The sequence below is a fragment of the Mesoplodon densirostris genome, chromosome 4 (genome assembly GCF_025265405.1).
Source record: "Mesoplodon densirostris isolate mMesDen1 chromosome 4, mMesDen1 primary haplotype, whole genome shotgun sequence".
Taxonomy (NCBI): Eukaryota; Metazoa; Chordata; class Mammalia; order Artiodactyla; family Ziphiidae; genus Mesoplodon; species Mesoplodon densirostris.
In genome coordinates this window covers 139,223,897-139,237,726 of record NC_082664.1, presented here as the reverse complement: position 1 = coordinate 139,237,726, position 13,830 = coordinate 139,223,897, and the positions used below count along the sequence as shown (strand labels likewise).

At 37.5% G+C, this 13,830-nt stretch overlaps 1 protein-coding gene across 1 annotated transcript in view; it reads right to left on the bottom strand.

Annotated features, from left to right (window-relative positions):
- WDR72 (WD repeat domain 72) overlaps nt 1-13,830 on the bottom strand; it is a 196,210-nt gene that overhangs the window by 156,979 nt on the left and 25,401 nt on the right. The window contains exons 11-12 of the mRNA XM_060095295.1: nt 12,947-13,167; nt 10,036-10,231 (exon numbers count right to left, since the gene is read on the bottom strand). Of these exons, the coding sequence (XP_059951278.1) occupies nt 10,036-10,231; nt 12,947-13,167 (417 nt within the window). The remainder of the gene's footprint in view (nt 1-10,035; nt 10,232-12,946; nt 13,168-13,830) is intronic.

The following is a 13,830-nucleotide window of genomic DNA, read 5'->3' as shown; positions in this document are numbered from 1 at the left end:
TTGTTTTGGCTACTTGGGATCTTTTGTGTTTCCATACAAATTTTAAGATTATTTGTTCTAGTTCCGTCATAAATGCCATTGGTGTTTTGATAGGGATTGCATTGAATCTGTAGATTGTCTTCGGTAGTATGGCCATTTTAACAATATCAGTTCTTCCAATCGAAAAATAAGGTATATCTTCCCATCTGTTTGTGTCACCTTTAATTTCGTTCGTCAGTGTCTCATTGTTTTCCAAGTACAGGTCTTTTACCTCCCTAGGTAGGTTTATTCCTAGGTATCTTATTCTTTTTGATGTGATGGTAAGTGGGATTGTTTCCTTAATTTCTCTTTCTGGCAGTTCATTGTTAGTGTATAGAATGCAACAGATTTCTGTACATTAATTTTGAATCCTGCAACTTTACTGAATTCATTGATGAGCTCTAGTAGTTTTCTGGTGGCATCTTTAGGATTTTGTATGTATAGTATCATGTCACCTGCAAATAGTGACAGTTTTGCGTATTCCTTTCCAATTAGGATTCCTTTTATTTCTTTTTCTTCTCTGATTGTTATGGTTAGGACTTCCAATACTATGTTGAATAAAAGTGGTGAGAGTGGACATCCTTGCCTTGTTCCTGATCTTAGAGGGAATGCTTTCAGCTTTTCACTGTTGAGTATGATGTTAGCTGTGAGTTTGTCATATATGGCCTTTATTATATTGAGGTATGTTCCCTCTATGCCAACCTTCTGAGAGTTTTTATTATAAATGGGTGTTGAATTTTGTCAAAAGCTTTTTCTCCATCTATTGAGATGATCATATGGTTTTTAGTCTTCTATTTGTTAATGTGGTATATCAAATTGACTGATTTGCAGATATTGAAAAATCCTTGCATCCCTGGGATAAATCCCACTTGATCATGGTGTATAATCCTTTTAATGTATTGTTGGATTTGCTTTGCTAACATTTTGTTGAGGATTTTTGGATGTATGTTCATCAGTAATATGTAATTTTCCTTTTTTGAGATATCTTTGTCTGGTTTTGGTATCAGGGTGATGCTGGCCTCATAGAATGAGTTTGGGGGTGTTCCTTCCTCTGCAATTTTTTGGAATACTTTCAGAAGGATAGGTGTTAACACTTCTTTAAATGTTTGGTAAAATTCACCTATAAAGCTGGTCCTGGACTTTTGTTTGTTGGTATTGTTTAAATTATTGATTAAATTTCATTACTTGTAATTGGTCTGTTCAAATTTTCCATTTCTTCTTGGTTCAGTCCTGGGAGATTGTACCTTTCTAAGAATTTGTCCATTTCATCTAGGTTGTCCATTTTATTGGCATATAGTTTTTCTTAGTAGTCTCTTATAATCTTTTGTATTTCTGTGGTGTTGGTTGTAACTTCTCCTTTTTAATTTCTGATTTTATTGATTTTGGCCCTTTCCCTTTTTTCTTAATGATTCTTACAAAAAGTTTATCAATTTTGTTTATCTTTTCAGAGAATGAGCTTTTAGTTTCATTTATCTTTTCTATTTTTTTAGTCTCTATTTTATTTATTTCTGCTCTGATCTCTATGATTTCTTTCCTTCTACTAACTTTGAGTTTTGTTTTTTCTTTCTCTAGTTCCTTTAGGTGTAAGTTTAAGTTGTTTATTTGAGATTTTTCTTGTTTCCTGAGGTAAGCTTGTATGGCTATACTACTACCTCTTACAACTGCTTTTGCTGTAGCCTATAGGTTTTGGATCAACATGTTTTCATTTTCATTTGTCTCTAGGTATTTTTTACTTCCTCTATGATTTCTTCAGTGATTCATTAGTTGTTTAGTAGCATATTGTTTACAAAAGCTAAATATTTTTAAAATTTTTAATTAAATTCAACAAATATTTGTTAATTTCTTCCCATGTGTTAGGTGTTATGCTAGCTTCTGGGAATAGAACGGTGAGCATGACAGACACAGTTCTTGCTCTTATGGTGTTTTAGGCTACTGAAGTATGAAATTTTAAGTATGAAATTATAAGTACATTGTGCTATGGGAACAAGTAACAAAACTCTCCACTACACTAACTTGCCCTCATCCCTGCCTTCAGCTAAGAGCTAAGAATACTTGTCAGTACATTTGGGCACTTTAGCATAATTCATATACCACATTCTTATATGTTGCCCTATATTTTTTCAAATTGTTTCAAAGGGATAAACTTTCCATGATTTTATTGGAAGGCCATATGTGATAATTCTAATATACCTCAGAGTGGTGTGCCTTTCATCAGAATAAGAAATAACTGTTGAGCTCAACTAGAGTGGGGACAGGAGGTAAAGAGGGAGAAACAATGAAACTTTCAGTATAAACTGGTATGGTAATATATGAAGGACTTATACAAGTAATAGTTAATGTTTATTCAGTGCTAACTGCCATTAAGAGATGGTGATTCTTTGAGGAGTTAAAAGTTGACTGGGGATAATAAAGACTGGAAATAGTAGAACAAGATTCAAACCCAGGAGTACGAATCTCAGGGCTCATGGTCATAACCCCTCTGGATGCTAATTTCTACTCAAGACATTGAACTTTGACGGTTGTGCAACTATTCAGTAGCTAAACTGCAGACAAACCTCATATGCACAAGTGCGTACATAAAAACTTGCATGCACGTGCACACAATACTACGTGAATCAAAATCTCAAATTATAGTGTAGCTGTGATAACTAGGACCAAGGACAAAAAAATAACGATTCAAAAAATAGGCAGTAAAACTAAAAATACACGTTGGGCAATAACATCAGTAATTATTATAATAAAGAAGAAGAGATGATATAGGAAAAAAGCCCACCTGTGCTTTAATGCATCCTATTTTTCTTTTCTAAAAACAATCATCCCAAGAGAGTTCCATCTATAATCTACCACAACAAAATAACGTGGCTTTGAGAAAATGACACACTGGAGAGACTACTGCCTGTCGGATGCTGCATACCCAAAACCTACCTTTAAAACGCATATAATGAAAGTCATACTTGGTTTGTGCTGACAAGGCAGTCGACACAACATAACTTTATCTACAAAGGGGTGACCTTGATGAGAAAACCAAGCAAAACTGCCCCTCAGAAGAGTATAGTTGGTAACTAGTGGAATTTAAAATTTTTATTTTATACACTATATACTAAATATACTATTGGGTTGGCCAAAACGTTCATTCAGGTTTTTCTGTTACACCTTACAGAAAAATCTGAACTAACTTTTTGGCCAACCCAACATATACTGCAAAAGAAGAAAACCAACTAAAATTTGTGGACTGGAAAATTACTCCTCCAAGTACTGACCTTGTGTGATATTTTGGCGTGGCAAAATAGGAATTTAGACACATGATGCTATTCTGTTAGGGAAAATATGACTACATATATCTGGGAGACTGTGCCTTGCATATATCTATATAGACCTCACCCTAAACAGTTAAAGGAAACTCAGATCTACAGTAGATTAAACACTGGATGTTTTCTAAAAATATGGCCTATTAGCTATTAGTTGACAAACCTCATCTTATATCTCTTAATAGTTTTAGTTTTTAAATTTTCTTTTTTTCTTGTACTTTGAAACCTCGGAAGAACAAATGCTTCATTTACATGGCATCATAGTAGATTGAATAATTTTATAGCTAACTGCTACTAATTTCACTAAGAAAAAGAAATTAAGAGAGAGGAAATTTAACACCTGTGGTGAAAATAACTCAAAAATGTATTATCTTCTTCCTTACTTCCTTAATTTCATATTCATAGGCTTTGTTCCAATGGTCTGTTTATAAGATAGTTGTCTTAAAACTCAGAATGTGCTTTCCCACAGAAACCATGTCATAACCAGAGGCTGGATCCTCAGGCCACACTGCAGCAGTAAAGCTTCCTGCTCAAGGTCACACAGCTCACATTACCTGAGCAGACACAAGAAGACATGAACAAAAATAGATTCACATGGACTCTCAGTTCTACCCACTCATTGGCCTTGAACTCCAGGCCCCAAGCCACTTCTGAGATTTTCTTAGGTATAGAATTCACCTTGGATATAATGCCTTTAAATACGCTTCCTGAAGCTAGTCCTGGGAAAGAGAAAGCCCAGCTCCCCAGCAGGAGCCACAGGAAGGGGACTGGCAGCTGCCCATAACCTGTGCAAGCATATCTAAGAGCCTCCTGAACAAGGGAAACAATCTCAGCATTTATTTTTCTGGGTGACCGTCTTCCCCTGAGTACAGAAAGACTGCCCTGAGCAGTGACACATAGTTTTGCCTATCCTCCCTTCCCGTCAGCTGTTGCTTCTGCTACCAGAGTGCCTGCCACTAACAGTCTCCCCACTTGCAAGTTGCTGTTTCTAATCTGTCATCTGAGAAGTCCGATGACTAGGGCTGTTAGAACTGCATGTAAATTGAGAGCCAGGTGCCGAGAGATAGCCAGAGACCCTCTCCTTCAGGGGAGCAATATGGGGGGGGGGGTTCCTGGTAGCCATTTATTTTCTTCTCAAGAGTTTTTCTTATGTAATTCCCTTCTTGACAGTCTCAAAAAGCTGACCTCCATCTGCAGAAGGTGCTCCTGTTGTACAGTACAGTGAAGAACACACCAGAATGAAAGAGAGACACACATTCCAGTGCAAGTGCCCAACACTCAGCCTGGGGACCTTCGGATTCAAAAAATCTCTGTGCTCCATTTCCTCCTTTGCAAAATGGGTATAACCATAGAGAGTCAGTGAAGTATAATGAATTAAAATTACAAACTGCTTTAGAATGAGGTGTCAAAATAGTGATCTTTAAAAAGAATGACCATCAGCCTTTCCTGGTGGCGCAGTGGTTAAGAATCCACCTGCCAATGCAGGGGACACAGGTTCAATCCCTGGTCTGGGAAGATCCCACATGCTGCGGAGCAACTAAGCCTGTGCACCACAACTACTGAGCCTGTGCTCTAGAGCCCATGAGCCACAACAAAGAGAAGCCACTGCAATGAGAAGCCCACGCACCTCAACGAAGAGTAGCCCCCGCTTGCCACAACTAGAGAAAGCCCGCGCGCAGCAACGAAGACCCAACACAGCCAAAAATAAGATAAATAAGATAAATAAATTAAAGAGAAAAAAACTACCATCATTCTTAGGGGTCTATAAACTACTGCTGCAAGGCAAATCCAGCCTGTTGTCTGCTTTTGTAAATAAAGTTTTATTGGAACAAAGCCTCACCCACTCCTTTATGTATTGTCAATGGCTTCTGTGCTACATACAAGGGCAGAGTTCAGTAGCTGCAAAAGAGATCATATGGACCACAAAGCTGAAAATATTTACTCTCCAACCCTTTACAGAAAAGTTTTTTTGACCTATCTTATCAATAAATGTTTTATTTTCAAGGAAATAAGGCTTCATTTTTCCCACAAAAAATTTCAGTTGTTTAATATAGCATATTTCACAACACAGGCCATAAGCTTAACAGAAGACCTTCAATAATAATAACATTTATATTTAATAACACACAAGAAATTCATTACACAAGTTTTCTGCTATGTAAATCCATTGCTGTGAACAGAAAAGTCCTCAGAATTAATTTAAATTCAATTCTTAAAAGAAAAATGAACTAAGAGCAGAGATTTATTTCTGGTATGCATTTTAGGGGGAAAAATCAGTATTACATTATCTCTATTGTGTCTCATAGCAATGAGGGTGACAAAACTGCCCAGAGTTGTCAGTGTCAAATACACTGTAGGAGCTCAAATATTAATCAAAATGACATCTCCAATTTCTTCCCTTCCTAATCAGGCCTAAACATCATGGGACATCTGCTAAATCAATAAGCAAAACTAGATGCCCTCATCACTCCCAACCTGGCAGCACTGCACTTTTAGCCAGAAGACAAGGGGCCCCACTGCTGCATAAATACTCCTCTGCTTTGATTGTTTGCTTCTCCCATGAGATGAGCATGCCCACCTATGATCCCAAACTTTACCCTGGTACATATCTGGCTATGCCACCTGTCACTGAAAAGATACACCTCAGACAATTTCAAGATAAGATAGGCATGGGGGTACGTGGCTCTAGAATATACTTGTGCATTCTACCAAAGAGAATAAATAAATGAATAAATACATCTCATGAATAAAGTGAGAATAGGTTGTTGTAAAGTGTTTATGAAAAACTAAAGTCTCATATCCCATCCTCCACACCTGGAGGAAGGTGGCACAGGGACTGACCTATACCCCACCCACCAACCTTCTGCCAAGGTGGGCTTTTAGTACAGTTGAGAATTAATCACCTTTGGCTTTAATCTCCTTCCCCTGCCTTTTATTTCTAGGTCTCTTGCCCCCAAATCCTTATCCCGCTGACACCTCCTATTTCTCTCCCTAGGAGCTCTGGAGTTGCTCTAGTGCTGAAAGATCTGATAAATGCCTGAGTGTCAATTTATTCTCCATGTATTTAGAGGAGGCAGAAGGCTGGAAAAATGGAGCAGAGAATAGGTCTGTTCACACATGGAACCAAGTTTGAACCTTTTAGCAAAGCTAAAAGGAAAAAAAAAGAAGAAAAATTGGCTGGCATAGAAAATACACAGACTTCTACACAAGGAAGTGAGGTATGTGCCTGTGAATTCCAGAAACCCTAAGGGAGACTTGGAAGAGAAAGCTAAGGGTCTATCTAAAGTTGGGCAGCCACGTTCTAAGAGCCACTGCAACCAGTCAATGGTAAGATGAACTCATTTGTACTCAGTCTACTGAGTCTACTTGGACCCAAGTCCAAGAAAACTTGGGTTGGTTCATTTATTCATGTGCCAGGCATGTCAGTGAACAAGCATATTCTATACCCTCATAGACCTCTTTTCAGCCTAATTGTTTTGGTCTTAGCCGGCATTTTTTTCTCCTAACTTTAAGAAACTATAAATGGAAAGTCTTCCTGATCCTGGATTTTCCCACCTTTACAGAAAAAGAATAAAATAGATATCAAGTACAGCAAACATAATGGAAGTATCTTAGCCAGATGAAATACAGCTTGAGAAAGAAAAAGTAGTTCATTAAATTTTAAACAAAATTGGAATTGCTGAGGTTAAAGGCAACTCAAAGCCAATACCAGACACAGACTAAAAGGAACAACATAGACTTACTCAAAAGGAATGAGTGTGGTAAGGAGTTCAGTTGTCAGCCATCTCCAGAGTGTCATGGGGCTCAAATGAGATTATCAAGGGGAGGATGCTTTGAAAAAGTGAAGAGGCACATCACAAATGTGAAGGCAATGATACAATTATTGGTAACATTTTCACCAATTATAAGCTTAAGTTGAGTTATGGTTGTTTATAAACTTACTGTAGATCACCAAGAGATAAACAGCCTCATAACTTCATTTGGAATAAATATCCTATAAGTTAACTGGGCACTAAACATGTGCATATCATTTTATATGGCCATTTTAAAACAAGTTTTTTTTTTAATAGGAAACAATATACATAACCAACTATAGGAGATTCCTGAGTTTAAGTATGGTGTGGCCATAATGGCCAATATGTCAATTATTGTCCATTTGACAACCCACTCCATCCTTCCAATACCCTTCTGTGTCCTGTTCTGTGCCCCTGGCTGATGCCTAGAACTGAACATCCTTCTGACTTCCAGTTGGATTAAACTAATGAAGATGGTGACTGCAGGAGAGAGAAGAGAATTTCTTCCAACTCTCTCTGTCTCAGTATTGTCTTTCTGGTGGGAGCTGTTTCTCTTCCATGATCCCAGGGAGTATCCACTCCTCTTTGGCTTCAGCTTAACTCGGTTCCAGTACCACTATTTTCTTATCTTTCACTTCAGCCCTAGAGGTGGTAAGAGCTTCCTGATACTGCTACTGTCTGGGTGATGGCCTCACTATCCACTCCTTGTCTGTTCCTTAATCCCTATCCACATCCCTATAAAGAGTCCTTTTCTTAAAGTCTCTTCACTTAACCCAGCTGGGTTGACTTCAATTTCTGGCCAGGACTGTGACTGAAATATAATATAGACATCTATTTATCGACATAGAAAGATGTCTGACAGAAAGTAGATCAAAATATAAATAGCAGCTATCTTTAGGCAGTGGGATAGGATTATTAGTTTTTTTTTATGTTTCTTTGTATTTTTCAGCTGTTCTACATTTGATTATATATGTTGGGAGCATAAAAAGAAATAATACAATTAAAATACGATGTGGGAATAAATATGGTTTCAAGAAGCACTAGTGGTTTGGCTTCCCTTCTTTACTGCATGCCCTATCAAGAACAGATAAATTATAAGTTCCATAGCCTGAAAGGTGTCCTGGTGGGGCAATGGAACCATAAACGCTTATGAGTGCCCAGAATTTTTTTATTCTTGCTAGACTCCATTTTCTAGGAAAAAATATGTTTGATTAGCAAGTATTTACAATTTCACAATTAAAGACAATGCAGTTGTGCTATATTTAAAATGGATAACCAACAGGGATGTACTGTGTAGCACAGGGAACTCTGCTCAATATTCTGTAACAAACTAATTGGGAAAAGAATTTGGAAAAGAATAGATACATGTATATGTATAACTGAATCACTCTGTTGTACACCTGAAACTAACACAATGTTGTTAATCAACTATATGCCAATATAAAATAAAAAGTTAAAATAAATAAATAAATACATATATGCTATCATAACCATTAAAAAATGCAGTTGCACACATTTATAAGTGTATGTGTTTTACAGATTCATATTTCACTAGCACAAATCGATTTTGCTGCATTTTTAAATAATATTAATAATAATTAACTCTTACTAAAGACTTGGCATCTACAGGCTCTGTTTACAAGAATTGTAGGTACTTGTTAATTTAATCCTAATAGGAAGACAAGTATTATTACTCCTATTTCATAGGTGAGCAAATTGACAAGCAGTGAAGCCAAGTTATTTGTCCAAGATCATACAGTTTTTGCTTGCAGGTCCTGGAGGCAAGTCCAGGCATTAGAACCTATTTGATCTATTATATTCAACCATGACTCAGGTTGATAGATTACCTAAGAATTCTAAACTCTCCTAATCTTGTGAATATGTGCAAAGAACAACGGGGAGGGGGGCCTCATATTGGTTCACTACTTACTGGTGTGTAACCTAGCACACTTACAAATCAGAGCAACAAATTCCTCATCCATGCAATGGGGTATAATATCTCTTCTACCTACCCTAGAAATTGTGATAATCTAATGGGAAATAAGCATGAAAGCCCATCAAAGCTGTAAAGCAAAGCACAAATGTAAGGTGGTATTATTTGCATCCTCCGTGTACCATCGTCATTAATACATGAAAGTCAAATGTAAAGAAAATAGCAATTATTTTGGTGAAGTATGGCTCTAAACTATTATATTATAAACTATCCAGCCTGTTCACAACACCCAGCATAAACCCACCACTGATTAATCAATACAAATCATGCAATGGTTTCAGTAAAATGTACTCTCCAGGGCACTCCCTTGACTCACATTCATTCATTACCTCGCTTTATTTAATTTGTTCCCAGCATTGGCCTGAAATGTGTTACTCTCAATCTTAAGTTATATAGTAAAACTTTTTTAAAAACGTAAAAGTTCAACTTTACATTCTCTATGCTCTGACATCAAAAGTTCAATGGAACCACTCAGTTTTCAGTTTCCCTGACTCAACATTTTGGAGTTTTGTAATTAATTATATTCCATTATTACTGATCAACAATTAGCTCAAAATGTTGCTGAGATGGTGAGTATGCTGAAGAAAGCAGAATTCAATGACTGAGACTAGTAGTAGGACACTAAATTTCTCTCTTGTTAATAATTAAAGTGGATAACTTATGTTTTTATTTATAGCTTCCAGAAATATCCGGCTCGTTCCTGCGCACTGCTCTGTCAGGTAATCATCAGTGGGTTAAGATCTGACTTGGGCTGTTGTGTTTATTTTCCATACACACCTTCAAACGAAGCCATTAAATGCAACCCAACCAAAGGTAAAAGCAAGTGAGGGCATCACCGTGTCTTTTCTGGATCTCTCCACCCAGCCAAATGCTTTGATGCATAAAAATATAAAGGATGAAAAGGGGTAAAATTTCAATTTACCTGTCTCAATTTCCCAGATGTAAACAGAGTCATCTGCACATCCAACAATTAGAAAGTTCTCGACGGGATGCCATTTTATCATCTTCACAGGGAAAAGGTGCTTTCGGGCGCTCAGGAGGCACCTCCTCCCTTCAAGGTGAAGGAGAGCCACGGAATGGTCACTGCACACACAACAAATTACCTGATGACTCCGTAGCTATGAAAAAAAAATGGCATTCTTTGTAAGCTAATAGTCAAATGCTTTCTTTAAAATTAAATCAGATTTTCCCCCCTAGTAACATAAGTTTTTGTTAAAATCCCATTTACAAAATGACAGTTCTGCTTTCTCTAGCACCTCTCCACATAACACTGCACAGGGGAGCTTTACAAACCAACTAGATTTTAAATTCAAAGACCTATTAGGAAGGTCAAAAGACACAAGTAAAGAGGAGAATTCCAGGCCAGATCTACTTATAAGATAAATGAAGGACGTGATCATCACTCAGCAGATTCAGGCAGTGAGGCAGACATCGGAAATAATGCAGAATAAAATAAACCCCAGAACTAATTTGTTGCCACAAAAAGAAGCTATTTGTAGACACAAGCTTAGGCCCAAGGGTATCATGAGCTGATATCTTCCACTTAGAGCCTCAAAATGTGATTTGGTGCTGTTCCCAGAACTATACAGATTTTAATCCAAACAGGAAACTCAGTGTGGACACAATCTAAAAGAGGTAAGCATTAGATAGTTCCAACTGAATGTACAGCTTCAAAGACACGGGGACCAAAAATAGTCTCACAGGACAAAGATTCTTAAGATACTTTTAAGAACATCAGCATGTGGTTACCTTCAGCATAGTTTAGGACAAAGACTATTCTTGCTGGGTGCTGCTGAGGCTCATCTAGGAGAGGTTTACAGGGCAGCTTTGTGCCTCACCATGAGGGCCATGCATTGATCAGCCCATCAGTGGGTATGGCTGGGGTGTGGTGAGAAGGGGCAATGGGTAGTTCCTCTGCTATTTTTTTCTTTTCTAACCATTTTGCTATGTCAATGCTCCTACTTTCACTAAGGCACCTGGCCAGACTTTCATCTGCTATGTTAAAAGCATCAGCTAGGGTTCCTGAAGAATCTCCCAGTGCCCATCACTGACCTCTCTCTGTGGGGCATTGGGAACTTGTTATTTTTCCTAATACTTGTAAAGGAGACTACAGAAATTCTGAGCGGGGGTGGGGGTGGGGGAATCACAAAATGGCAGGTGTGATATATGGGGAGCCTGGACTTGTAGAATGGGGCACAGATGCATTGCCCCCCAACTATTACCTCTTGGAGAACCTGCCTGACCCCCAGTTTCTAGAATAGACAGCCCAGTGTACTTCAGGAAACTCACACACACCTACAACACAAGAAAACACACATAACAGATGAACACAGATCCTATGGCCAGGAGTAGACATATACTAGAGACCCACACTAGGCCAATCAGATTCTCTTTTCTAGGCGTTTGAAATTGTAAAGCTAAAAGAAGTCATAGGAAGAGGCAAGAGAATGGAGCAATCACAGAAAAGCAGACCATTTTGGGGCGGTGGATTCAAGGAGTAACTTTGGTTTCTGAATTTAAGTTCCACTGTAGGTCCTTGCTCTAGTGCTTTGTCTTGGATGCCTAGGGATTGCCCCTTGTGCCCTTTCAATAAACTCCCTTTTTATTTGACTTTGAATCTGTCCTGATCCTTGGAGTTAAATCATCTATGACTGAGGCAGAAGTAAAAGGAGTCAGGAGTGGAACTGACTTGGACTACGGTCCTGGGGCCAAGAGAAAAAAAATTTTTTTGAAAAAGGGAGAACTTCAGGAATAAAATATGTATCAAGGTATCCCAAATCACCACATAGTTTTTTTTTTGGGGGGGGCGAGGGGTCACTTAACTTTGTTTTACTGTTTTGGTTAATCATTTCTGTTCCTGAAATACTGCTTTCATTTTTTCTTACTACAAAAATACAGTGCAAGTTTTCTCTGATTTTACTTTGGAATTGATTTTTCATAACATTACTATGGAGACATAATTTTTTTTTTTTTTTTGCGGTATGCGGCCCTCTCACTGCTGTGGCCTCTCCCGTTACGGAGCACAGGCTCCGGACATGCAGGCTCAGCGGCCATGGCCCACGGGCCCAGCTGCTCCGCGGCACGCGGGATCCTCCCGGACTGGGGCACGAACCCATGTCCCCTGCATCGGCAGGTGGACTCTCAATCCCCGCGCCTGGAGACATAATTTTTACAAGTCAATCAACTAACTTATAAACTCAGAAAACTCAAAACTTGGCTGTTCATATTTTATCAAAGATATCAGCTTTATGAAAGCTGAATTTAAGCTGACATTGCATGAGAAAATTATACCTGAAAGTATTTCCTTTGCTCAGCACAAGGTAGATGCTCGTAAATTTGTTAAAGCTCGTCATTTGTTAAATAAATGAAAGAGTAAACAAAAATCTATTTAAGAAAAAGAAAGTGTAACTATCGTCATTATTATTAAATTGTTGAACGCAAAAGTTAATTTACAGTTCCTACATATTTATTTTTCCATTGAGTGTCCATTACTTTTATTTAAAAAGAAAATTCCATTAAAAATTAAGATGTAGAACTAGGAAAAGAAAAAGAACAAACGTATAAGTACTTAAAGAGAATTAACTGACTTTTGTAAAGCCAAGAATTGATGAGACCTTTGCTTTAGAACCAAATTATCTGTATAAGCTGTAAAAATAATAAAATGCATAAAACATAAGAAAGGAATTCATAAAAATCATCCAGTTGTATTATGGCTTTCTTTTTCTTTTCTGTGGAAATATGGGTTATTTTTCCTTACGTTTTTTAAACATTCTGAAATGCTATATGTATAACTTAAATTTATGTGTTATGTTTCACTCTTTACCTTAACTTACTTTGAAATTCTCTGGTGACATCAAAAGACTCATTACTAAACCAGCTTGCAAAAAGAATTTATGCAAAATTTCTTCAGTAAAGATATCCCACAAGATGACCCATGAGTCCTGGTCCCCAGATACCAGCCAACTTTGGTCTAATTTTGAAGAGAGACCATGTGGATAAAGTAAGGAAGTAACACTGTGGTGATGGCCTTTGAGAACTTTCTGAGGGAGGGAACCTGGAAAACAACCAAACACCAAATAATATAAAAGAGTTATTTTTGTTCAAGAAATAGTCCTGAGATTTTCTTTTATAAATTTTTAATGTAAGGAAACTACATATAATTAAAGGTAGGCAGGCAGTTGACTAAGAAAATTAATGAACAACCCTTGGATTCTCTCAAAAGGCAAGTGCCTCATTATAAGCCAGGTCATGCTTTTGATGGAGCACTAAATTTCGTTGTTCAAGGTCTATTAATTCTTTAAGGATGTTAGCAAGTTACCAATTCCAGTGCCATGAAATAGCAAACTCTGTTCTAAAAGAGTGAACAATTTATACATTTTGTCTCTACAAAAATACTCTCAGAACACTACTGCTGTCCTTTAAAACAGCATGACCAAGTCTAGTATAAAAGAAAAGCAAAGTTTCACAGAATACTTTTGCTTTAAAAGATATTACAGATTACCTAGTTCCACCATTTTGTTTTACAGATAAAAGTATCTGAGGCTCAGAGAGGTTAAGTGGCTTGAATCCAAGTGTGAAGAAACACAGCATAATATTTAAGAGCACAGCTTTGCTGTTAAACAAATCTAGCTTTGTTTTTCTCAGTCTATCACTTACTAGATGTGTCACTGTGGACAACTTGCCTTTTCCCTCTAAGCCACAGGTACTGCATCTGAAA